This window comes from Aphanomyces astaci, assembly GCF_000520075.1.
Source record: "Aphanomyces astaci strain APO3 unplaced genomic scaffold supercont1.6, whole genome shotgun sequence".
Lineage (NCBI taxonomy): Eukaryota > Oomycota > Saprolegniomycetes > Saprolegniales > Verrucalvaceae > Aphanomyces > Aphanomyces astaci.
The window spans coordinates 1,089,538-1,114,539 of record NW_009798269.1 but is presented as its reverse complement, the minus strand read 5'-3'; the positions used below and the strand labels follow the sequence as shown (position 1 = coordinate 1,114,539).

General features: G+C 52.3%; 10 protein-coding genes across 13 annotated transcripts; 5 read left to right on the top strand and 5 right to left on the bottom strand.

The window, feature by feature from the left end:
* Positions 1-452: 452 nt before the first annotated feature.
* Positions 453-3,016, bottom strand: H257_03748 (hypothetical protein). Its single transcript, XM_009827970.1, has one exon. It carries the CDS (start codon positions 2,655-2,657, stop codon positions 1,602-1,604), a length of 1,056 nt encoding a protein of 351 aa, XP_009826272.1. The 5' UTR covers positions 2,658-3,016; the 3' UTR covers positions 453-1,601.
* A 519-nt stretch (positions 3,017-3,535) lies between these two features.
* Positions 3,536-6,039, bottom strand: H257_03747 (hypothetical protein). Its single transcript, XM_009827969.1, has one exon. It carries the CDS (start codon positions 5,907-5,909, stop codon positions 3,678-3,680), a length of 2,232 nt encoding a protein of 743 aa, XP_009826271.1. The 5' UTR covers positions 5,910-6,039; the 3' UTR covers positions 3,536-3,677.
* A 3,079-nt stretch (positions 6,040-9,118) lies between these two features.
* H257_03746 (hypothetical protein) lies at positions 9,119-10,867 on the top strand. Its single transcript, XM_009827968.1, has one exon. The coding sequence runs from the start codon at positions 9,129-9,131 to the stop codon at positions 10,728-10,730; it is 1,602 nt and encodes a 533-aa protein (XP_009826270.1). The 5' UTR covers positions 9,119-9,128; the 3' UTR covers positions 10,731-10,867.
* A 3-nt stretch (positions 10,868-10,870) lies between these two features.
* Positions 10,871-11,870, bottom strand: H257_03745 (hypothetical protein). The gene is made up of 5 exons (XM_009827967.1): positions 11,625-11,870; positions 11,511-11,572; positions 11,394-11,459; positions 11,054-11,352; positions 10,871-10,980 (listed from the first exon to the last, which is right to left on the bottom strand). Exons 1-5 carry the CDS (start codon positions 11,857-11,859, stop codon positions 10,914-10,916), a joined length of 729 nt encoding a protein of 242 aa, XP_009826269.1. The 5' UTR covers positions 11,860-11,870; the 3' UTR covers positions 10,871-10,913.
* Positions 11,871-12,558: 688 nt separating this feature from the next.
* On the top strand, positions 12,559-14,030 carry H257_03744. 2 transcript variants are annotated; one of them, XM_009827966.1, is made up of 6 exons: positions 12,559-12,726; positions 12,788-12,896; positions 12,973-13,431; positions 13,495-13,590; positions 13,652-13,694; positions 13,764-14,030. In XM_009827966.1, the coding sequence occupies exons 1-6, from the start codon at positions 12,593-12,595 to the stop codon at positions 13,907-13,909; spliced, it is 987 nt and encodes a 328-aa protein (XP_009826268.1). In that variant the 5' UTR covers positions 12,559-12,592; the 3' UTR covers positions 13,910-14,030. The 2 variants fall into 2 exon arrangements, with proteins under 2 accessions (XP_009826268.1, XP_009826267.1); XM_009827965.1 differs by having other exon boundaries at positions 12,568-12,726; positions 12,964-13,431; positions 13,764-13,970.
* Positions 14,031-15,210: 1,180 nt separating this feature from the next.
* H257_03743 (hypothetical protein) lies at positions 15,211-15,855 on the top strand (the record flags this gene model as incomplete). Its single annotated transcript, XM_009827964.1, has 2 exons — positions 15,211-15,678; positions 15,835-15,855. The coding sequence occupies exons 1-2, from the start codon at positions 15,355-15,357 to the stop codon at positions 15,853-15,855; spliced, it is 345 nt and encodes a 114-aa protein (XP_009826266.1). The 5' UTR covers positions 15,211-15,354.
* H257_03742 (hypothetical protein) lies at positions 15,634-18,675 on the bottom strand. Its single transcript, XM_009827963.1, has 5 exons — positions 18,486-18,675; positions 18,016-18,422; positions 16,606-17,965; positions 16,278-16,559; positions 15,634-16,228 (listed from the first exon to the last, which is right to left on the bottom strand). The coding sequence occupies exons 2-5, from the start codon at positions 18,285-18,287 to the stop codon at positions 15,977-15,979; spliced, it is 2,166 nt and encodes a 721-aa protein (XP_009826265.1). The 5' UTR covers positions 18,288-18,422; positions 18,486-18,675; the 3' UTR covers positions 15,634-15,976.
* Positions 18,676-18,856: 181 nt separating this feature from the next.
* H257_03741 lies at positions 18,857-20,442 on the bottom strand (the record flags this gene model as incomplete). 2 transcript variants are annotated; one of them, XM_009827961.1, is made up of 8 exons in its annotated part: positions 18,857-19,064; positions 19,120-19,256; positions 19,334-19,497; positions 19,573-19,599; positions 19,647-19,856; positions 19,908-20,047; positions 20,133-20,268; positions 20,329-20,442. In XM_009827961.1, 8 exons carry the CDS (start codon positions 20,440-20,442, stop codon positions 18,988-18,990), a joined length of 1,005 nt encoding a protein of 334 aa, XP_009826263.1. In that variant the 3' UTR covers positions 18,857-18,987. The 2 variants fall into 2 exon arrangements, with proteins under 2 accessions (XP_009826263.1, XP_009826264.1); XM_009827962.1 differs by lacking the exon at positions 19,573-19,599.
* A 158-nt stretch (positions 20,443-20,600) lies between these two features.
* H257_03740 lies at positions 20,601-22,399 on the top strand. 2 transcript variants are annotated; one of them, XM_009827959.1, is made up of 9 exons: positions 20,601-20,662; positions 20,713-20,759; positions 20,815-21,087; positions 21,144-21,440; positions 21,485-21,538; positions 21,589-21,644; positions 21,698-21,881; positions 21,928-21,977; positions 22,056-22,399. In XM_009827959.1, exons 1-9 carry the CDS (start codon positions 20,608-20,610, stop codon positions 22,222-22,224), a joined length of 1,185 nt encoding a protein of 394 aa, XP_009826261.1. In that variant the 5' UTR covers positions 20,601-20,607; the 3' UTR covers positions 22,225-22,399. The 2 variants fall into 2 exon arrangements, with proteins under 2 accessions (XP_009826261.1, XP_009826262.1); XM_009827960.1 differs by lacking the exon at positions 22,056-22,399 and having other exon boundaries at positions 21,928-22,036.
* Positions 22,400-23,782: 1,383 nt separating this feature from the next.
* H257_03739 (hypothetical protein) lies at positions 23,783-24,682 on the top strand. Its single transcript, XM_009827958.1, has one exon. It carries the CDS (start codon positions 23,786-23,788, stop codon positions 24,620-24,622), a length of 837 nt encoding a protein of 278 aa, XP_009826260.1. The 5' UTR covers positions 23,783-23,785; the 3' UTR covers positions 24,623-24,682.
* The last annotated feature ends 320 nt before the right edge of the window (positions 24,683-25,002 follow it).

Sequence of the window (25,002 nt, the reverse complement as noted above, 5' to 3'; positions counted from 1 at the left end):
ATTCTAGAGAAGGGCACACTGTCCATTGCAATTATGGCCAAAAGGGTCTACTAATGAAGTACTCGAAGTCGCGTTTTGACTTGGCACTGTATTAATATTTGCCATTCGATGGTAGAAATTTGTGAGGGTCATGTCCTGTTTGTGCACCCGAACGTGGTAAGGGTTTGCTATGTATGGGTATAGTTTACACCCCGATATTACACTTCCCAGTATTAGTTGCTTGGATGCACTGTGTGATGCCTACAATCACCCCAATGTTTGTATCCATGGATGCTTTTGCGGGGCGAAATATAGCATTACTACTTGAATACCAAAAGACTGGCATCAGCTGCCATTATGATGCCTGCCGCATCTCGCGGGACTATTTCGATGCCTTCCAAGGCATCCGCCGTCGAGTCCTCACTGGTCGCATGGCCGAGCAGGTCTCGCAACCAACCTGAGGACGCCATCGTGCTGCTGTCGTCTGCGCGCCGCCACGGCACAGCCAATCCAGCCGGTTCCAACCGTCTCCCGCTTCAACCTACTGCGCCATCGCCGCCACCACATAAGCCAAACCCGCTCGACCGAGGACCATCCAGCCGCGGTGAGTGGCCATGGGGTTTCATGCAAGACCTGCCCTCATGCGAAGACGAGGATCTCCTCGAGCGTATGGATGAGATCGTAGCGATCTTTCGGCACGAGTGCGCCAAGCGCGCCAATATTCCACGAGACCAGCGCGCCAAGTCCAGCGACGCCACCGAGCTGGTGCTGACCACAAACGGCCACCTCGTGTCCAAGTACAGCCAGCGGCTGCAGCTCTTCACCGTCCACTCGGACGTCCACATGGCGGACGCGACGCTTGCCGAGGTGGTCGAGTTGCTGCAAGCCCCCGACGACGGGTTCCTCCGGCGTATTTTCAGTGACCAGGACATGATTCAATTGCACACGTTGGCGACGATTGGTGCCGCGACGTCATATGACACCCACGACGCGGACAACGGCATGCAACAACTGCACGTGCCGACGTCTTGCACGCTGAAAAAAGTGTTGTTTCGTGAAAAGAGCATCTTTCTGACCCATCCCAAGGAGATTTTGTTCCTGGACCACGTCCAGCCCATCAGCCCCACGTCCGTGTTGAGGGTGTTCAAGTCCATCGACAACGGCAACTACCCCACCACAAGTCGCGACCACGTTGTGCCACGTCACACGCACATCATGGGCGGGTATCTCGTCGAGCGCTTCAACGGGTCCACCCTCCGACCGGGGGGCGTTCGAGTGACGTATTACGCCGAGCATGCCGTGTACCCCAAGCAGTTTGCCAGTTCGCTGGACACTCGATCGCGGCTGGAAAAGTTTGGCCTGTGCATGTCGTCATGGGCACAAGTCGTGCTTAGTCATCGTCGCCAACGAAATCACGGCGGCGGCGGCGCGCCCGACACGCGACTCCTGGCTGTGTGTCCACCCACGAACGCCGATGCCGGGGGAGTCGTCGTCGACGCGGCGTGTCGGATCTGCGACAAGGGGTTCCATTGGTTTCGGAGGGCGTGCACATGCAGTGTGTGTGGCGGTGGCATTTGCGCCGACTGTTCAGCTTTGGAGAGCGTGGTGAGCCCCAACGGACTTCAGTTCAAGGTCCCCGTGTGCTTTATGTGCCTTGTCCAAATCAAAGCCTCCAACCAACACCACGACAGACCAGTCGTGCCGCGCTCTGTGGGCACCACACTCGTCTCAAACCACAACCCCCTGGCGTTTGCACCTGTCCTGGACGACGACGGCGACGACGACGAAGGGTGGAGCGAAAGCAGTCTGGGGCTCCCGCCCCAGCGCAGGTCCACGCTGCGACCGGCCAAGTGCCAGACGTGTGCGACGCGGCAGTCGGAAGCCCAATGCGTCGTCTGCGGCATGTTTTTCTGCGGCCAGTGTGCCGATACAGGCCACGCCAGCGTCGTGTGTCGGACGTGCAAACCGCCCTCAAGCCGCCCGCACTCGCCTGTCCTCCTGTTGTCACCGCAAGTCGTCCAACATAGACCTGGATCGACGGCTCTGGACTTGCCCCAGTCGGCCAACCACCAGCTGTCCCCACTGTCGTCGCTGTTGTCATCGCCGTCTTCGTCCCCGCCTCCCACATGGACAATGGAGGACTTGAACGACGGGTTTGGCCGCGTTCCCAACCTGCCGCGGATGTCGGCCCTCTCGGACGAAATGCACATTCGGCTGCGAGACACGTACACCAGCACCGTGCCAAGCTCGGCGGCGGTGCTCCAAGACACAAGCTTCTCGAGCGTGGAAGATCTCATGGCCATGTACCCCATGCGGCGGTTCGCCCCCGCCGACCTCCGCTTCAGCGACGACATCAAAGTCGATCCGTCAAGCCCCACCATCGATAACTCGCTCGCCGCTGTCCCCCCCAACGACAAGCTCGATCTTCTTCCCCCGAGTTCAAGCAACGAAGACAGCCCGGCCGCACCCCCCCGCGAGGACCAGTCGCCGTCTACGTCGGCCTCGTCGCAACCCCCGTCGCCGTCCGCCGCACTCGACGCCGTGACGCCTGCCGACGTCGAGGCAGCGTGTTTAGACATTTCGTCCAACTCTGCGTACGACGCGCTGTGCGAGGAAGCCCTCGTGGCAATGGAGTGCTCCAATGCGTATGTGGTGCTGCTGTACAAGGACCAGTTCATGCTCAAGGGCGCCGCTGGAACGGGGTACGTGCCTGCATCGATCCCTGTCACATGTGCGTTCTGCGTCCACACCGTGGCCAGCGTGGACCCGCTGATCGTGCCCGATGCGACCGTGGACGGTCGGTTCCAGGACTCGGTGCGGGTGCGGGGCAAAGAAGCCGCCCGGTTCTACTACGGACTGCTGCTCCAGACCGACAGCCAAGTGTTTGGCACGGTGTGTGTCATGGACACGAGTCCCCGTATGCGCATTGGCCGCAACCAAAAGCAGGCCATGGACCGGTTTGCCCGACAAGTCGGCGCACTTGTGCACGGAAGGAGACCCATAATTAATTGATGTAACATAATGAGTACAGTGACAGTGAGTTTTGAATGTCAAGATTGTCGTCGTGGTTGTTGGTTGCTAACAGTACTGTAGTACCAGTACCAGTATATGCATTCGATCGAGGGGTGACAGGGGGGGTGGGAGGTCATGTCGCTGACAACAGCGACATGCTGGACGGGACACTTGCGTGTTGGGCAAGGCTTCCTCTCTCCCTCGATGGAAGCAACGTTGTCTGATACTTTACTTACTCCGAATAATTAAAAATACTATGTGAATTCGCTATAAACTTGCAAAATTTGTTTGGTTTGTCTATGCAATATTCATTCAAACCACGCTGGAGTTCTGATTGGTTGTCCATTCTGTATGAGCCAATCAAATCCACTTAAAAATGGATTAGCCAATAGTGTCGATTCGTCAGTCGATTCAGCGGCGAGATTTGATACGACAGGGACTGGAAATTTGTACCGAATCCACCATAACGTTACTACACTATTACTAATACTTGAAGTATTATTAATAATAGTACGTAGTATTGTTTGTTGTGAGCTGAAAAAAACACGAGGACCACACATCACCATTATTATTATTATTCCGTATATCACACCACTTTGCACTGCTCTTGTGCGTGCCGCATGGAACGACTCGAGGCATGGAGGGTCTACTGTCGACGCTCGTTAGGAAGTTGATGCTTTTTTATCTCAGTCGTGCGTCGCTCGATTCGAAATCAACGTGGCCACTTGGTGGGCAAACTCTAGCAATTCGTCTCGCTGGGCCACCGACACCCGGACGCGGGGGTAGACGTCGGCCACGGCGACCGTGCCAAGGAGGACGCCGGTGGTTGTGACGAGGGGGAGGCCATAGTAAAACCGGATGTGCGTCTTCCCGGCCACAAGGGGGGAAGTGGCAAACCGCGGGTCCATTTCCGCGTCCGGAACCAGGAGCGGCAGCGTGCTGCTGTGGGTCGAGAGCTGGCAGTCCCGGGGAACGGACGTGGGCATGGCTGTGTCGATAGCCGCTGCGCCTTTGAGCATGAACGACCCTTTGTAGATCAAGTTGACGAACGCAAACGTGCACTCCATTTTGGTGGCGGCTTGGAGGCAGATCGCGTCCAGCGCGTCGTTCGTGTCGAGGTCCAGCACAGCTGTGGTCCGGATTTGGTCGATGGCGGCGGGGGAGGGTTCGGTGCCCGGCTGGTCGGAGGCGAGTTCGGCAGGGAGGTACAGTGGGGGGGGGGCTGGGGGGCTCGAAGTCGATGTAGCCTGGACAGGAGATCCTATTGGCGGTGCCGCAGACGTGGTTGGCGGTGGCGATGATGGCGACCCCACACAGGCAGGACTGTTGTGATCGGACGACTCACTGCCTTCGGAAATGCGCATGAGGTAGTTGAAGAGCAGTACGGACGATGGACGCGGGTTGATGGGATCAATAGATGCAGCCGCCTTGAGTTTGGTGAACGGATGGGGCGGGGGTTTCTTCGGGGAGGGAGGGGGGGTGGGCTGGAGCTTAACCTGTGGCGGGGGGATTGGAGACATTTCAGCTGTGGTCTGCGCGATGCAGTTGATGCATGTCCACACTTCAAACGACCCGCCTTCGTGTGGATCTACAAAGCGTTCGACTCGGCAACATGGTTGGCAGCACAGGTCTCGACAGAGTCGGCAGGCGAGGGTAGCGGACCGCACGACGCATTGCGCGCATGGGGCTTGCAATGCCAGTTTGGAAGTCGCGGATTGGCTTGGGGGGGTGGGGAGTTTGCTGCCATCGTCATGGTTGTTTGTGGGGGTCGACGAAATTGACGTCGCGCCATCGGTGAGACTGCTTCGACTGTGGCGGCTGCGGCGGCTGCGGCGGTGGCGGCGGCGGGACGTGTCATGGCAAGCATGGCATCGTCGGTGACCACTTGGCAAAGACGAGTCTTGGGGGGAGACGCAGTTGGCGCAAAACCAATGTGTGCATGTCACGCAGGAGATGGGGCTTCGAAACAGCGAAAACGACTTGAAGCAAGACTGGCACCCTTGTGTGATGTGGGAAGCAGACAACTTGGGTGGGTGACAAGCCAACATACGCTGCAACAGCTGCACGGACGTGCCGAGTTTTTCCAAAAAGTGCTTGGCCTCTCGACCGAGGCGACACGGCTCGGGGGCCATCGCGTACTCGCCATAGAATGTCACGCGCACGCTGGATTTGTCGTCATCGTCGTCGTCATCGAGATCGTTCCGATCTTCGAGGTGACGAAAGTCGTCGATGCAATACCCAAACAAAATGTGCTTGTGTCGCTCGATGTGTTTCTTGTGCGGGGTCGTGGGGTCATCGCTGTCGACAGACTTGAACACTCGTGTGATTGATCGTTTGTCCGAGTGAATGTGCATGTAGTCCAAGTACACGAGCTCCCTGGTGACCTTCTTGAACAACGACGAGTCGTCATAGTACAAGCTGCCCATAGACGCCATGCGCGGCGGGACGCGGGACGGATCGACCCACGGCCGGCCGTGGACGTCAGCGCACGCGTTGCGATGGAGTGTCATGCCTTCCAGCTTGTCCCCGAGAAGCCGGTCGAAGAAGTCATCGAATGACGTGGCAGTCGGCCCAGCCAGGGTTCGAAGGACTCTGGAAATCGACACACCGTGCAAGTCGGCAGCCACACGCACATGCATGACATTCCGCGCGCCGTCCTTGATGGCGCGCCCAGGGGAGGACGAAGCTCCGTGACCTCGGTGGCACTCCTGGCGTACATATCTCACCAGACCAACGCCCCGTTCAAGTAATAGGTCTACGGGAATGGTCGGTTCGTAGTTAAGGAAGGCCCATGGTGCGGCGAGCCGGCTGGCGGCGGCTGGACCGAGCGCTGGTGGCATCGACTTGTTCGCTGAAGTCCGTGACGATCGCATGATATGCTGGATGTCGCTAAACGTGAACGACGCCCCTGGTTGCATATTGACAACGGACTGGTCGTCGTCTTTGAACTGCTGGCAATGGTGTGTATGGGATATGGTGGAAGTGTAGTGTCGACGTGGCGGGGTGCAGTTGAGGACGCAACGACAGGAATTGGATTGTTGATTGTACTGTGTATCGAGTACAGTACATACTGTCTGTATCCAGCCAGACTGCACTACTTCATCCACAGAATGTGCGGGGAAGAGCGATATTTTGAGCGTTACCAAGTATATGTATACTAGTAGCCGATTGGGGTTGGTGATGAAAACGATATATGGCGACTCGTCGGCATCGCTGCTATCAACCATGATGCAGGCTTATTCTTACGGATGACCGTACTAGTGCAAGCAAAGGCTTGGTAGTGCGTTTTGGAAGAGAAGGGGTTGATGGTGGACGGCCTTGTGGTTGAATATGACACCATAGAATGCGTTCAATTTATCTGACCAGGAAGGAGTACGAGTAGTAGATGCAGAATAAGATGAAACTCCGGCTGGTCTCATTTGGGGCATATACATGTACTGTACTGGCTCACTCGACAGACCAAGAATGGAAGCCCAGACTTCTTCGAGGCAAGGTCAACTTGAGCCTATTTTTACGGTAAAATGTTGAAATGTAAGTTTTCCGTTAGCAACAACTTCGCTGAGCGTCAACATACCCGTACACACGCGTTGAAGCGGCCTTGCTACCAAGTCGCACTGTATGTACCGGTATGCACAAGCTGTAGACACATCTGTTCCCACAGCGCGCTGTAAATCTAAACCATTGTTTGTGCTTCGTGAGTTGGGGCCCCCAAATCACTAGTTGGGGGACACTTATTAGACTGGTAGTACTGTACATTCCTATTCCGTCGATTTGGTCTTTTGATAAGGAGTAGTATTCGAGCGTAATTAGAGTGCCAGCAGCTATGAATTGAACATTCGTGCTTCCTTCGTTTCGATGTCAACCAAACGATAAGCAAAAACAGTATTAGGCTTTGCACTTGTTTTGGCGTCGGTTTTACGTGGCTAAGTAAACGAGTGTACATCTGTTGTAACTCTTAACAGCTTATTAACTGTGTTACAGTACAAGGTTGACACTGTGAATACGTACTGTAAGTACCTGGTGTTTTAACTAACGTTACGGGGTAATTCCCTGGTGGTATTATAGATGCCAAATAACGCTAACGTTAAGGGCCTGTTCCAAGTAGATATTTTTAGCAAAATGACAAAGTGGTTCCAAGTACAGTTTTTCCTACTGTTTTACCTCTTTTTGTGCGAATTTTTACGCAACGCACTATACCAAAAGTAGAAAAAGAGGTCGTTGACGTCTTTTTCTAAATCGTGAAAAAACAATGGGGTAAATCGATTTTGATTGGCTCATGCTATTTCTGAAAACTACTTGGAACTTCCCGTAACGTCAAGCAAAAATAATTACATGTGATGCTGAAGGGACCAAGACACCATGGCTGTTAGTTCTATCACGTAGCACATGCAGGTGGCATGTACAAAGCTTACGCGACGAAACGATAAGATGATGTGGTTTTCTACGATGTGCACCATACGAAGTACGGTTGCTTGTCCTAGCTAACGTGATCGACCATTGATCGGCCAAATGACCATCGATCGGCCAAGGTGTTTCGTCCAATTGAAATTAATACGATGTTTCATTGGACAAAATAAATCCTTGTGATAAGTTTTACCTGTATAATATGATGGAGGTAAACAATTTAACGTTGAACAATACTTGGAGCTCTTACTCTGAATACGTACGTATACCTGTTGAAATTTAGTAAACCTTTGAGACATAGTATTTGAATTTTTGGAGCGAAAAATTGACCCAACTTTTTTCAATACTTAATTCAAGTGTAAATTTTGGCCGATCAATGATCGACTGTGTAAAGTGCCGAACTTTGACATTTTTTTGGCCTGCCAAGTATTGTTTAAATCGATACATTTGAACATGCCGCGAAAGAGCTTTCCGTCAGCTTTCCGGAAATGTTCGTTTCAATGAAATGCCATGAAAACCAATTGAGATATTTTAGTTTGAAAATTTTGAAAATTTGGCTGATCAATGGTCGATCACGTTATGTGTCATTTGCGATCAAAACGTGTTCAGGACGACCAATGAATTGTGCAATTTGCTCCCAAGAATAGCAGATAACATTAGAACTCCGATTTGCACTTTTCAAATGTGTTAGTGAGGGAGTTGCATAAACCACTTACATGACCGACCATTGGCCGAAAGAGTCGAAAGAGCGAATCGTACCTATCTAAAAATCTATGTTTAACTGTACAAAACGAAAAACCGAGTGGAATATTCGAAATTAACTCGAGCAAAACTCGGCCCATCAATAGTCGGTCACGTTTCCCTAAAATTACAACGCTACGTGACATAAATAAAAACCTCGTTTTATTTTGTGAATACTGTACTACGTAGTAGTCAAAACGAATGAAAAGCTCTACCGGTATACTGGATGCAGAGAATCGATCGGCCAATCAAAACACAAAACATGCATCAACTATACTAACAAGACAAGTCGATTTGAAATTGGAGTGGGGTGCTGAATTGAATGAACAGCACCAATCGGCAGACAATCGATCGACTAACGTTAATCAAAACCCAGCTCGCTAATCAAGTAGCCAATCAAATCCACTCTTGACCAATTCCATCTCGAATTAGTGTGTGACATAAATTAGTGTGACACCGTACGACTTCAAAAGTCGGTACAAATAATCGATCGATAGATTTGGCGAATCAGCACAAAAGTCAAAATTGGACTTTTGTTCTGATTCGCCAAATCTATAATACTTCTGTACTACGTATCGATTCTTTGTCCTGACTTTTGTATGTAAATATCTTCAGGATCACGCTAATTTCAGTCACACACTAATTCGAAGGTGGATTTGATTGGCCACTTGAATTAAATTCTGGGTTTTGATTGGTCGATCGATTGCCTACCGATTTACTCCAACTTGACATTTGATTGGCTAATATCCACTTGGCCCGTTCTGGTAGAAAACCCAAATTGGATTGTATCATGGGAGGGATTCGTGCACAAATTCAAACCGAATCTCCTATACTATACGGTACGTATATTCGGTTTAACTTGTTGTGAAACTCCATTGCCCTTGCAATGGCCATTGCATTGCACACATGAGACACATGGCAAGTGTGCTTTGGTGTACTCACATGAGCAGCAATGCGGACGTAATAACAATTTCGCGACACATTTTCGCATTATGGCAGCATCGCGCGAAGGACGCCTTAGGTCCCGAGATATGTCGAGGAATGATGGGGCCATGGACTCGCCGTCCTCATCACCTGACACGATGAGTCGGCGCCCTGGGCGCCGACGGTCGCTGGCGTCACCAGTGGGTCCGCCGCTACTCGATGCCGAAGATACTCCCGCGGTACGTCGAGGTGGCAGTTCAGTGCCGGTGCTGTCCCTGTCGAAACGTCCGACTTTATCCTGGATCATCGGAGGATGGGTCATGGATCTGTCCATGTACGCTCCCGCGGATGCCCCTCCTCCGGTCCACATGGAGAACCGATCGCACTGGCCGCGCGCGTTCCTCGACTACGACGATCCGTCCATCATGGACGACGCCGTGTTGGCCCATCGAGGGGACGCCATTGTCGACCTCGTGCGTGCCGAATGCGCTGCTCGGATGTTGCGTCTACCTGACAAATCGCATCAGGACGACATCGTGCGCAAAACGTTCGACGGCGGCCGGTGTCTGTACGTCGTGCATGCATCGATGGACATTCCGTCCTCGTTCGACGACGTCGTGTCTATATTGACCCACCGATCGTTCTTTGGGCACGTGTTTGGCCATCAGTTGCTCGCCGCGACAGAACTCCGGCGAGGAACCGCCGCCAAAGCTGCGACGCCGCCGTCCCCATCCACCACTACCACCACCCTAGTGCAGCGACTGCATCTACATGTTCCTCGGGGGTACAAACGCCAACAAGCGATGAACGTTACGTTTCTTGACCACGTGCACGACAGCAGCCACGCCCCTCCGTCCGCCGCTGCCACGCCCACTTGGACCCGAGTGTTCAAGTCCATCGACCGCCAGCTCGCCCCTTGTTCTTCTTCTTCGACGCCATCCCTTGCCACGGCTACGTCTGCCTCATCCACTCGCATGACGCACGTTCTTGGGGGGTTACACGTCGAATCCCTCTCAGCATCGCGCTGCCGCCTGTCGTTCTACGGCGATTCGTGTGTGCCGTCTGTCCTCGCCGTGAAAATGGACGGCGCCCATGCCTTCTTGGACGCATTTGGGCAGTCCGTGGCACTCGTCCACAGAATGCTACGGCGCCGGCGCAAAAGTCATCGCCACCACCTCCACTTCCTCCACCCGCCCACGTACCCCTCCTCTCCCGCGTCGGACGACACGGAATGGGATGCCGCCGACCTCCTTCGCCAGCACAACCTTCGATCGTCCCCCCCCCATGCTCGTCCCCCGACTACTTCTGCCGCCACGACCACAGACGCCATAGACACATCGAGATGCCGGGTCTGCGCCGTGCGCTTCCACTACTTTCGAGGGGTCCACAACTGTGCGACGTGCCTGGCGTCGTTTTGCGCTGGCTGCCTGCGTCGCCACACCCTACTCTGTCACACCCCGTCGCTGTCGTCACCAGACTCGTCGCCAGCGCCGTCCCCCACCCACCAGTTGCCGACTGATTTGACATCGATGCTAAAGCCTGCTTACTGGCAGCAGTGCGTGGCTGAGCCTCTGCGCCAGTCCCTCTCTGCCAACCACTTTAGTGCACTCCTGGACGAACAAGAAGGCCGACTGCTTCGCCGCCAGTACCGTGCGGCATCCTTTGACTAAATCGAACGGAACCGACGTGGATGTGACAACGTACAGAACAATGCAATATACTAATGCGACGACGTCCAAGTAGTGAACAATTGCAATACACTAATGTGACAACGTACGGACCAATGTAATAATATACTATTGTGACGACGTAGTGAACAATATGCGATATAGTTAATGAGGTTACGAACGTTACTATTGGCGCAACGATACATCAGCCGAGGACGCGTTGATGCCTACGACGGAACTGACGCGGTCCAGACTAGATAACATGATTGTTAGCCAAATGAAGGCGCTAGTCACACAGTAAACAAACATCATCATGACGGTCGTACTCGATCGAGATTTTGAAGTTGGTGCCGTCGGGAAGGTTGAACTTGGTGGGGTGGTCGAGGCTGTGCTGCTCCCACGCTTGCAGTCGCGGCGGCGTGTCGTCGTCGTCGTTAGCATGTTGGGGGTGGTGGGGCTGCTTGTGCTGCTGGCGGCGATTGCCGAGGTTCACACGGCGGAGCATGTTGTCGTTGGTCGGACGAGACGCAGCAGCAGCATGGGAATGGCGGTGACGCTGGTTGCTAGTCGAGTGGTTGCGGATGGTCACCGTAGGTAGCGCTGCTGCAGCAGGAAGCCCGCGCTTCTAGTGGCATATTAGGAAGGCTGTGGACGATGGTGGCGTACTTGATTCCAATACGCTTGCCGTTTCGTTTGCGCTCCGTGCACGGCGGTGGCGCGAAGCTTGGCGCCCTGAAGGAAGCGGCATAAGTACGGATTTTAGGCCTGGGATGTATGACATGCCTGGTTGGCAACGGGAGTTGGACGGGCCTTGACCGAGGTCCGTTTCGTTGCAATCAAGGCGTCTGACAAGCACGTCAACGTAGCTCACATGGAAATCCAGCACAAGTGTCCTACCGAGTGACATCCCGAGCTGCTCCGCCGTGCCTAGAGAATCCACCGCCGAGTTGTCCCGAGCAGCAGATGCATGGCGGTGACGCGTGGCATGATTCTTGGCATTGCCTGCATGCAATGAAGTTTGAGGTCGCTTCTGATGGTGCTTGGCGAGGCCTCCTCTTTTCTTGGCGGCGACGGCGGCGGCTTTGGCGACGGCCTGCTTGCTCTTGATCACATCGTCGAGGGACTGATCCATTGCCACCTTCAAAAACAAAGTGTTGTTATGCACCGCAAGCCCTGTACTTGGCCATGATTTATTTGACCGATTACGAACATTCATACAATTGATAAGACATTCGTTACGAAATAAAAAGGTTAGGACGACTAATAAAAAGGTTAGGACGACTAATAAAAAGGTTAGGACGGTTAATAAAAAAAACTAGGACGACTAATAAAAAGGTTAGGACGACTAATAAAAAGGTTAGGACGACTAATAAAAAGGTTAGGACGACTAATAAAAAGGTTAGGACGATTGCATTAACTGTAAAACATGTTAATGAGGTGATTGGAGGCGGAGCAAAGCGTGCGTACAACTACATGTAACGTTAGTGTGTACTTGTCTACCTTCTTGGCACGAGCTTGCATCGGAGTCAGAGGCGAGAGGAGGGATGTTATACATATGCACACGATGTGTGCATACAGATAGAGTGCCGCACAACTTGCATTGGACTGCATGAAGAAAGGCGGAGTCCGTCCTTGCTTGCGCAGGCAATTGCCTGCGTGTCCAAGTGGTTTTGCATCCCTACCAGTCCGATTGTAACTTGAGCTGCCTAGTGTGCTCCAACAACAGCAGCGTCGCCGAAGTTATCAAGTGGAAAATACCGTACAAATGAATGTTCATGGTCAATGTATAAAATGTTGCAGTATTGAAACCATTGGTGCAACAATGCATGTCATAGAATTTCCCCCCTGATTGCCGCCCGCTCGAGATGTCCATGAAGAAGAGTGTGTTCCTCGCGTACGCCGAAGACTCGGACGAAGACGACACGATCTTTTCCCGTGACCAGGGCGACAAGTCCGCCAAGAGCAGCAAGCAGAAACAGAAGCAAAAGGCCAAGAAGCAGTATGTTGTTCAATGACGACGCCCCTGGTTCAAGCCTTGATGGATACTCGTGCATTCCTAGGGAAGAGAATGCGCTCAAGAGCTTAGCTATGACCTCTTCTTCCAAGAAGTCGAAGAAGAAGAAAGGCCAGTCGAATGGAGCCGCAGTGGACGTCGTGGCCGTTGACGAGGTTCGTCGTTGAATTGTCCCCGCGCTACGTAATCTCTCTCTTGTCTCATATTGTTTGACTCACGCAGGTGGAGCAGGCGATCAAGCAAGTGACTGTCGAGGAGACGCCGCCAGCTCCTGTCGCTGTCGTCCCAACTGCGACGTATGCCAACGCCAGTGCTGCAGCCAAGAAAACAGCACCTGCAGCGTCGACATCAACCCCTCCTCCTCCGCTCCAAGAAGCACCTCGAACGCAAGCGCCTCCACCTTCGGTTCCGAAGCCAAAGCAGCAGCCCAAGGTGGCGCCTAAGCAGCAGCAACAGCAAGTTGCTCAGAAACAACCACCACCGAGTCCATCTCAACCACAGGTGAAGTCCAACGACAAGTACATCCCGCCCAATGCCCGCAACAACCCTTCCGCCCAAGGACGCCAAGGAACTCCCTTTCAGTCTGTGACCCATCTGGAACGAGTGGCGTCGCCGCCGCCCCGATCGACGCCGTCCTCGTCCGGGGTCACGTACGTGCCTTCGCACATCCAAGTGCTCCTTCCAGGACAGGTACAGTACTGCTGCTCCAAACAAGATTTCATATATATACCCATGGACGACGACTACGACTAGCCCGAGCAAGTCCTGGACGTGGAGGACGTGATGCAGCGCGCACAATACTTTAAGCAAACGGCCGAGTCGCTGCTGACCGTCAACCGAAATGGCGAGGTGACAACTCAAGGCAAAGCAAGCAACATGAGGAGGCTAACATGCATATACCTCTGACTAGATGGAAAACTCGCAGTTGCGAGAACACTTGACCCAAGCTCTACGTACGTCCCTTACCACTCCCCTATTGAAACTGATTGATGTGTCTGATGCGTTGTACATCTATATGTTAGTTCGCCTCGAGCAAGTGGAGCATGAGAATCGGGTGCTGCAGCAGCTCAATTTGAACCTCCAAACGGAAGTCGTGGCGCTTCGCGCTCCTTCCACCAGTGCCTTCAACCACGCCGCGGCGGCAGCTGTGCGCCCGCCCGGTCTTTAGATCCCATACACCCCCTTCACTAGTATGAATAGTCAACTTATAGAACCACCCTCGTTCTCACGTCTACATACCCTTCGCAACATAGTCATTCGATTCTCCCGAGGGCTCCGGTTTCGATTCGATTTGACAATTTGTTCGCTGCGAAATTGAATGGATTATTAAAATATACGGATCCGGATAATTATCCGATTAGCCAATCAAATCACGTCATGTCAAACTTCTCCCAATCCAAACGTTTGACCCCTCCGCATTGGGCAAAACCATTTATATACTCATCGTTGTACAAGTATATTGTAGATGTACAAGACAAAATAGGAGCAAATGAATTCGAATGCTATTTGGTGAAATGACTCCCAAGTTCAAATTTGGGTGAAATGCACAATACCTAGTATGCATTTTCAATATTTAAAATGATAAGAGCATCTCCACCGCACCTCTAAATTTGGTCCCTTTATAATCCACGATGTGTGTTTTGCGCAGGTATAACCCACTTGTACAACTGTGTAAAACTGCCTTTATAACCAGACCTCCAATTGAACTTTGGGTATTTTCGACGAATATGGAGGGACCGTCACCTCTCTTGGTTATTTCTGATAAGTCTGGATACAAATGCTTATTAGGGCCCGACTGGATACCACTTTTATTGAGAAATATGAAATATCGCGATAATTTTGCAGAATATTCAAGACTCAATTTGGCGTGTCTGGATGTCATTTCTTGACCAAGTTATATTCCATAATTTTATCAGAAATATCGTGAAAAATATTCTACTCATGAGTAGAATATTTTGACGATATTGACAGTGCGCGTTGAATTATTTGGGCAAGATATGTTTCAATTTTGATCAGATTTCGGGTGCGTCTGGTAACATCTCAAAAATAGTATGTCATTTTCTGACAAAATGGGATAAGCCAAAACTCACATTTTCAAAATGGAGGTATAAGGTACATTTTGTAATATGGCGTTTTGGACCTGCTCAAGGAGTAAATCCCATTTGGAATGATCGGATCTCTTCAAGGAGGAATTGTTTCAATTTTATCCGATTTATTGAATTCGACCCGAAAATGGAGTTTTGGGGCCAGATTTCGACATTGCAGGAAATTCTTGGGTTTCAAGATCCAAGAATGATTTTGGGTGGTGTACAGTATCTGGATGCCATAGAATAAAAGAAAGTTCGGAAATGAACAGCCAATCAGAGGATAGAGCAGAGGACTTCGTCCACCCAGAGAGGACCACTGAGGATGGACGTCCTCTTTGGTGTCTTGTGGACAAAGGCGAGGTAGTGGTACTCCATCTGTCTGGCGAAGAGTTCCTTGGCCAGGCGGCGGCGGATGAGCCATCGACGTAGGAAGGCAATCACGATGGCCATCCAATAACTCCAAGTGGGATTTACTCCTTGAGGAACGTGCATATTACAAAATGGGCCTTTTACCTCCATTTTGAAAATGGCATTTTTCGTTTATCCCATGTGTCCAATTGCTGTTGCCAGTCACGCTTGCCGCGTCCTTGCAATGGCATGTACGGTGGTAAATCAAGTACTCCCTACGAAAACATCCGTATGCTCCCGCCGACATCTTGTTCTTGACCTGCAAAGCCCTGGGTCGGACAACAACGACCAACTCGTGAACCACGTGATGCACGTAGTGTACTTTCACACCAATCAATTCATCCAAGACCGAGACGAAGCGCTCCGACGGGAGCTGTGGGCCCCGGCCCACTTGGCCGCGTACTACCGCGACCTCACGGTGGAAGCTCCAGCATCCGAAAAAGTACAAAATCACATGCTCGCAACTGCGCGGGGGTTCCCCACTTGGAGCCAGAAAACTCGGACTTTGAAATCGATTCCAACTAGCCAACGACGCTCTTCTCTCTTAATCCAACATACAACACGAACGAATGAACTCCTCGGACAGTGGGATGCATAGGCATTTGGGCATTTGGAGTAGTCAACAGCTTCAGTAACTATGATGCATGGCTCATCCACCAACGCCTCTCCTGCTTGTTCGCCTGCGAACCGAAACATACTCAAAGAATACGCTTGATCAAATGAACAGCCAGCTTCGTCTCCTACGCCGCCAACGACGAGCCAGTGACACACCCTGTCTTGGGATGGTCGGGTTGGAACCAGTACGCTTTGCGATCCAGCACTCTCTGCATCATGGGCTCGAAAAAGTGCAGCGGACGCGACTCGTACGATGGATCGAACGCGGCTTGGTCGTACTTGTGGCAGAAATCCACCGTCAGCTGGTACGTTGGGTGGTCCGCGTACGCGTCGCGGCGGTGGCGGTCGCCCCCCACATGGTGAAAGTAGTAGTAGCCCTACATATCATCTCTCAGATATGCACTCGATCGGCCTGGTTCAAAGTACTTGGAAGATCTCATGGTGGGCCAACATCCAATACCGCTCTGGACTCACGTACGGACGCAGGATGGCGCCGGCAATCTCGCCGTGGTTGCACGGGGACAGCATCTCCCCCACGTCGTGCAAGAGCGCGCACACGACCATCTCTTCGTCCGCACCATCCTCAAACGCCCGCGTCGCGCACTGCAGGCTGTGCTCAAACAAGTCCACTTTCGCCCCCGTGCCAAGGCGGATGTGGTCGCCTTCGAGTTTGCGCAGCATGCCTTGCAGGCGAGGCACGAGGTTCACCTACCCACACTTTAGATCACTATATATCCAATCGACCTCGTAGTACCTTGATGTCGTGGTCATAAAGGGAGCACTGGTACACATAATCCGCTTTCGTGCCTTCGTCAAGGTTGCGAAACGCAGCCGTGCGGGCCTTGGCCACATCTTTGAGGCGACTGCCGTCGTCGTAGCGCTCGCCCGACGCGATCACGTGCTGGACATTGGTCAAGGCGTCCGTTACAAACTGGTCGTTGTAGTTGTCGTAGCCAGGGTCCAACGCCGCTGCATCGTAGCCGCTTGGACGAATGTAGCGCTCGGTTGAAAAGGGGCGACTGGCGTGCCGACGCCGTAGCATGGTCAGCCTACTCTTGTAGTCTTCCAAGTCCATGTAGCAGCCTTTGAGGTGCCGCCACGTACGCTGGGCATTGTACCCGTGGCGTCCATGCAAGAGTCGGCGGTTGTTAAACACGAGTAGCTGGCCTTCCTTGAGTCGAAAATGCACGAGGTTCTCCTCGGCCCGCGTGGCTTGGGTCCATAGCTGCAGGGCCTCATAGTATGGACGCACCAAGGGCGGGGGCAAATGGAGCGGCGACCTATTCGCCTGGTTGAAACGGACGTCTCGCACGGCTTTGGTTGTGGGGTCCACAGACAAAATCGGCGCCTTGTGCTGAAAGAACAAGTCTTGGCTCGAAAACACGTGCGGAATCGACACGTTCGAGAGCAAGTCGAACGCTTCGGGGTGTTTATTCCGCAGCCACTCGGCCACGGCGTACCCGTCGACGAGCGTGGACTCGCCACCGACCGCGTCGGGGGACTGGAACGCCAAGCAGTGCAGAAACTGAAGTCCCGGCGGCGCTTCCGACCACCCAAAGTCGGTGTGGGGATGCAACGTATGGCTCGTCATGGACAAGTTCATGGGCTTGGGCTCGCTCTTGACGCTCCACGTAGGTCCCCAAAACGTGTTGCGGATGGGCCCCACGCGCTCGGACACGTCGTGGAGGCCGTCGGGGGGCACGTCGTCCACGAGGGCAAACCCGTACGCATGGAGCATGTCGAGCCAATCTAAGAGGCCTTGGTCGTCGGCGTGCATGATAGTGTCGTAGCAAGTGCGAGGCATGTTGGTTTTGATCGCGGCCGTGTCCCATAGCGTTTCGTCGTACTTTGGTTTGGCTAGGCGGGATTGGCGCTTGTAGCAGTGCTCGTGCAAAAAGGACAGAGGGTACCGCGACACGTGAACGTCTTGACGTTGGCCAGTGTGACTCAACTGGTCATTCCAATGGACTTCTAGGTACTTGTCGTTGATGGCAACTTTGGACGGCTTGATTGAAAGGGGGATGGAGAGAGTGTCGTGCATGCGCTCTTCGGCGATGGGATGGCGACATTGCTCGCATGGGCAGTTGTCACGAAGCCAAATGTGGTGGAACGGACTGTCCACGGATTAGATTAGTCGTCGAGATTGAGATGACTCATGACATACCTGATGTGTCCGTCCGCCCAAGTTATTTCAATACGCTCTTCGTTGGAAATCACTCGCTTGGCGTCACCACTATGAGGGTCGACAGGGAGTGCGGTGGATGGAAAGTATTGCGGACGTGGCGGTGATGGAACGGACTTGATAGCGGCAGCAGTCGCAGACCACCTGGGGGTCACCGAAGTAGGGAACGTTAGTCGCGTTGTGGAGAATTTGGCAATGTGCGAGGACGCACACCGCAGAGACACAGATTTGGAAGCAAATCGGAAAACGTTCATGGTTGGTAGTAGTAGTATTGGTCTTGGAGGTGTCGTCAAATTCCTTTAATCAATCGAATCAAACACGCGGCGGATGCAAAGTTCGTTCCTGCTGATGTGGTGAAGATAGGCCCAGTCTTTTGCAGTCCAGCGTCGCTACATACAACGGTCAGCACACTGGTATCGCCAATTCGGCAAGAATCGTTTCGTTCTTCGTACTGATTTCCAAAGGAGAGCGTCCAGTTCACGTCCCCAAGGGGGCATTCAGGTGGAGGAAAGGCAAGGAAGGGGCTTGTGCTTCAGAGTTTCAATAGCTCTGATGCTCAAGCAAGGAGATCGGTCTTGAACAAGGGAAAGGCCGGTGGTGGGATGGCGGCGGCAGCGACTCTTTGTCACTTCCTTGTCGAATCTTCAAATGAGAACGATCCTTGCGACGGCTAAAATGCTGCGCTCCCATTGGCTGCGAAGCGATGCCGACTCGCAGAAAAAAAACCGCTAACACCAAGATCTATTTTCTTGATATGCGGATTTTGCCTATTTTGTGTGGGGATGCTTTCGACACATATATGGCGCGAATCGACATTGTGCCACGTCATTATTGAAGTAGATGAATACTTCGAAGTATATTTATTACTAGTATGAAGTACCACGTCATCATTATGAACCTGCCTTCCCAGTCTATCGACTGGACAGCATCTGAAGCGGCGGCACCTGGACATTATTAGGTGCAGATGAAGTCTGCAAACCAGGCGAGATTCAATTTGCCAGCCTTGTCCGTTTCCCCACGTTGAAACGTATCTACGGAGAGTAGCGTTTGTGAGCTACACAAAGTTGCACCGACGTGCGTGCGCACCGTTGAGCTGCTGAGGGGTCAAGATAAAGCCAAACACTTCAATGGCTTGGGCAAACTCGGACTGGGTCAACGAGCCCTTTTCCTGCTTGTCAAATTTCTTGAGCACGCGCACCAACACCTCGCGCGGCAGTTCCGTACTGCGACAATACCACAACAAAGAGACACATTGCTCAGAGATATGAGCGAGAGACCTGATCATAGTACTATATCTTACTCGTGCGTTTTCGCTTCCAGCTTTCGAACGAGGGCGGTCTTGTGTCCTCCAAACAAGGGGACTTGCGGGGTCACCTTGAGCTCGTCAACATCCCACACGCCCTGCATCATGCTCAAAAAGTCTTGTTCGTTTGCAATAGCATGGCAGATCGTGTGGTAGTACGCCTGCCAAAATCGACCGTAGGTCACATTGTCACATCAATGAAATGATGTGGTGGAATGGTCGAAGGTAATCACTACCTCGAATGCTTCGAACGTTACAGAAGGCTACATCCACCCACAGTTATGTACATGTAACATATTGAATGGGTTACCGCGGTGGTGGTTGCTTGGGCTTTAGCTAACCCAATAGCAAACTCACGGGCCAACACGCTGGCCGGGGTGATGCCACGTAAGGCCAGGGGGTGCTGCTCGAAGCGACCAAGACTGGCCAACTCGTCGACGCTGAGCCGGTTGTTGCTGCGACGACCGATGGACTCGTATGCCTGACGCACAGCCCCTCGACATGTTGCCGAAAGCCGCGACTAATCACGATCATCCGTAGTTCAGTCAATGAAATCATTGTCGGATTGTACTTCGAGTGCATCCACAAACGGCGCCCACGCCAGTTGTGGTGACGTTGTCCCAGTGCTGGCTGAACCGTACACCCGCAGAAGCGTTCCCAGCTCTTGGGAGGTTGGAAAGAGTCCAAAATGGTTCAAACACACTTCGACCTCTGTGCACATGTTTTATCATGTGAAAAAATGACAGTCCATGGACTGTCGAGAGAGAGAGAGAGGGGGGGGATATGTACACACTACCTTTGCGGCCGAGGAAGCCTTCGCCTTTCCAATCCATCTGAGCAAAATGCAGTCGCAAGTCGGACAACTGCTGCGCCCCATTCGCATTGAGTTTCCCGCGGAGGGATTCCAAAATTTTGGTTACATCGGCGTTCCACTACACACCAACCAGTCATGCTCGTAAGCATTGTGTGCATTCATACACCTTCTGTCGTACCAATTGCGCCGTCATGTTGCCAAGCCGTCCGTTGTGTCGATTGAACGTTTCACATGTAAAGGCGGTTTCGTGCCCTTCCGACGAACTAACACGCCACGTCAGTTTGCAGTGCATTGGCCCTTAAAAGCCTGGTTTTACCGTCACGCGTGTACGTCAGCGATTGCCGCAATGGCATTGCCCGTTCATCCTACACATGGCATCGTACTGTATCCACATTAACTTACTGTATATGGGCCACATAAGTTGTAACCGAAAGTTGTGTAACTGCTAGAATATATCATGCCACCGCCACCGTCAACAAAGCCGCGGCCGCCAGCCAAACGACTTGTTACTGGTGCCTTCGGGGGTTTGTTCTGTTGATGCTGATCATGTTTGTGTTCGTAGCTGGCCAAGGGCTCTCCACATCATTGGTCAATGCTGCTGCCCTCCAAGTACGTTGTCAAGGACCGCAAGGGAGAAGACAGTCACACGTCATGGTGCATGTAGGACCATCTCGTGCGAAGTTTGAATCTGAGCATGCCAGCCAGAGTCAAATTGGGGAAAACCAAAGCCGCTCTCCCCCCGTCACAACCGTCGTCGAGATCCACGCCCCCTCAAGTGCAAACTCCTGATTTGACGACGGGGTACCGCAATGTGTGGGTGTGCGATTCTTGTACACTCGAAAACGCGGAAGAATCGGGTTCTCGGTGCTCGGCTTGTGGGTCGTTTAAGCCCAACAACCGCCGATCGAAACTATCGTTAGCCCAAAAGAAAGGCCTGGTACATACAGACCACCTAAGCCTCTCAAGCATACTAAATGAAGGTGTACCGCGCAGGTACAAGCCCCGCCACCAAAACTAAGCCAAAACCAATGGGAAGACTGCGAAGCGAAAGCAGAGGAGCGGGGAGACACGATGCATCCATGCTCCATCTGCCGGGAATCGTTCGGAGTGCAGCCGAAAGTCATTTTAAGCTGCAGCCACATGTTCCATCACAACTGCCTAGCCAGTTTTGAGCGGTTCCTGCGCACAAACCAGCGCGTGTGTCCGCTGTGTCGGAAGCAAAACTACCAAAAGCGCCACACCAACCAGGGCGAACGTGGATACCGCATTCAATGCGCCGTGAAAATACAGGTGCCACCAACTATGAAAATCGTCCCACAACTACGAATTTGTAGACTTTTGTGCGTGGGTATTTCGCCCGCCGCCGATTTCCAGCGCTGTTGCGTCAGGTTCATACTCGATTTCGAAGGGCATGGTCTAATGGCACAATGGGTGACAGTATTTCAAGTCCGGCAATGGCAGCCCAAGGCGCCGACAAGAGTTTTATGCCTCCAAGTACAAAATATCACTTCAAACGCTGCAATGTGATGCTGTCTTGCGCAACACAGGATATCCAACATCAGCGACCGCATTGTCGATGCGATCGAAGCTCGGGAAGACTCGATCGATGCCCTCTTGGCCACGTTTGACAAGAGTTTGACATTGAGTCGACATGTGTTCAACAACGAACAATGCGACGACGACGGGGGACACGTGATGACCAGTGACAAGTGGAACGCTATGCTCGAAAAGGTACACATGGAATCCCTCAAGCATGTCTCACTAGTGTGTTGTAAAGGCTGCGTTGCGAGACGAAAAGGAGTGCCCCATTTGTATCAACGCCATTGAGTATGTGCACCTGTACTATGCTTCATGATACAGCACGAACGTGTAAACTGTTGACGAGGTGTACATATTGTTTGGTAGCTCGTCGACAGCCAAACTTGTGGCCTTGCTCAGCTGTAGCCACGTCTTGCACGCAGATTGTCTGCACGCTTTTGAAGCATTCAACATCTACGAAGTGCACTTGTGCCCAGTCTGTCGAAGCAACTACGAGTCGCGTGCCGTCAACTCGGACATGACATTTGCTGCCTGATTTGCGGTTGGTTTGGGCTGACAACATGGCACATCATTAACGTTACAACACGGAATAACGTGACGGATGGCTTGACGAAATGCCATGAACCACGTCGAAGTAATAGTACAATGTACTGTACTACCGGTAGTCAGTACTTGAATCTAACAGTAACTTAGATGTGTTAACTTGTCCATTGCTTGCTACCAAGGACGCTCGATGAGACGGGACCACGCAGGACATTCCTTCCTATCCAAAATCTCAAATTCACAGTTACACTCTCGAGTAGTTAGAACGTTTGAGCGGACGTGAGGATTCTTGGAAGTCGCCATGACACCATGTGGAAATCGGCATTGTGCAATGTCGACCAAAGCAATGCAGCTCCAGTGAACTCAACTGCCCATCACCTTCGCTGCAATGTAATAGTGGAGGGCGTGTGGCGTCTCTGAAGTCCTTAGGATGATCTTGTACACTACATGTATCCACTGATCCGCGCTGCTGTCAGCAGTTCTCCATCTTGAAGGGGCTACAGACAACGGGGCCGACAACATAGTGCATCCCAATGTCCTGCTGGCTGTTTTATACTAGTAGGTGCGACAAAGACGAAACTAACTTTACGGTTTCCAAACGATTCCAAATCGAAATGTCGAAATGGAGTACGTTGCATCCTTACGTTTGGTAGTGTCGTGACAACGTTGTATCGTACCGGCTCCAGTCTGTACCACGTTGACAAGGGACTGTTCACAACAGCCAGGACTCGGGCGAATAATTCCCTCATTCATGAGGGACTTATCCTATCCGGATACACTTTTTCATCAGTAGGGACTCGGTCCTATCCCCCGTGAGTCGTCTATATTAGTAAAATGCTAAATCCCCTGGGTTACAGTATGTATGTATACATCGTCGCGAGTGGTTAGCAATATACTGAGTAGCTATGTAAGCACTGAGTTGCGCTTGACCCCTTGTAAGAGGTGAGAGTTTTCAAAATTCCATATAAACACTCAAATGGCAGTGTTTTCTGAGAAAATCTACTGTGACCTGATGTAATGAGGGAATTGTACGGACACGAACGATACTGTACAGTACTGTAGCGTTGTCGTCGACCCATGGATTTGCAGGTACATTAGACCTCTTGACGATAGACCTCTTGATCATACGTCAAGAGGTCTATTGAATTCCAAGGTTCCCATGCATCTTGATGAGCCCAGACACAGGCAAGATTTGCACCTAGGGCTACATGTACAATGCCAGGCCCATGGTGCTGAACACGGAGATCGAGCTTGGAATGGAACGCTGTGGATGATATTTTGAACGGTAAATTGCAGTGGAAATCAGACGGTACAAACGCGTCTCACACATGAGGCAGCTGTATGCAGTCCGAAGCATTGTTGCTGCTGATTTGCCTCGCTGCTACTGTACCTTCGAATACAACCATCCAGACCATGTATACATTTCCCAAGAATGGAATTACTTGGAGTAATTTCGCAGAGAACTTGCGAGAACTGTTCACCGCGTGCCAGCTGTTGTGTGACTCGACGATAGTTGAGCCCTCCCTCATAATCACATTTCATCGAGAGACAGCATGACTACGCCCACCAACTTTGCCACGACTTCCTACCATCCCCCTCGCGCCATGAGCCCTGCCAAACAATCCACTCGTGGGTCGCTATCGTTGCCCAGCTTTGGGCGATTTCTCACATGCAGCACGCCGCCGACGCACACCCTCAAGCGCCTCCCGCCACTCACCCCTAGCTCAGACACGCACTTCAATCCTTTTCTTACTGTTCTCGGTAGCCCCAAGCCCACAGTAGACGCCACCCCTTGCGTCTTTGAAAACTGCGACAAGTTTGCAAAGGTCAACCAGTTGTGCCTCGGCCACTTCCGCGTCGTCACAACCACCACCACCACATTCATCACTCGTCGCCAAGCCGCCGTCCATCCTGCTTCCCCATCCGCGTCTGACCGCCCTAAGTATGCCAACCGTCGATGCAAGCACCTGGGTTGCTCGAAGTATGGTCTCGCTGGCGGATTTTGCATTTCTCACGGTGGGGGCAAGAAGTGCCTGGACGACGAATGTGACACCACAGCCCAGAGTGGCGGATACTGCAAGTCCCACGGCGGTGGCAGCCGTTGCCGTGTTGAGAACTGCCCCCGGATCGCCAAGCGCAAGGGCGTGTGCAAGGAACACGGCGGCAGACACCTGTGCAAGGTGGACGGCTGTGGCAAGTGCGCTCACAAGAGCGGTCTTTGCGTGGGACACGGCGGAGGCCGCAAGTGCTCTGTCGATGGGTGCGCCAAGACAGCCCAGGGCAAGGGTGTGTGCTACTCCCATGGAGGCGGAAAGCGATGCAGTCTCGAAGGATGCAATCATGCGGCCCGCCGAGGGGGCTTCTGCATCACGCATTCCACCAAGGAGTAGCGAAAAACACTGTAGAATATTGTTATTAACCGAGATACTTGAAGTATTTCTTATGTACCAGTAGCATACTACGTAGTACTTGAGTTGCACTTTGCTTCCCCTCCGAGCGGGTAAACTTATGAAAACAAACGTGTGAGTGGTTTTGCAAATGGGAATATTCCAATGGAATGATCCAATGAGACATTTCGGTGCACCCACTGGAAGTTTCAGCCAAATAAATTTCCCGTCAGACATTCTAACTGGACAAACCTATGCATACTCACAATCATTCGACGTCGCTGGGCAAGCAGGCCAGCACCAAACGAAGCCATCCCATCGCTTCATGATCCAACATGATGTAGATCTCATAAAGGAGGTATTCGCCACTCCCCTTCTCGACG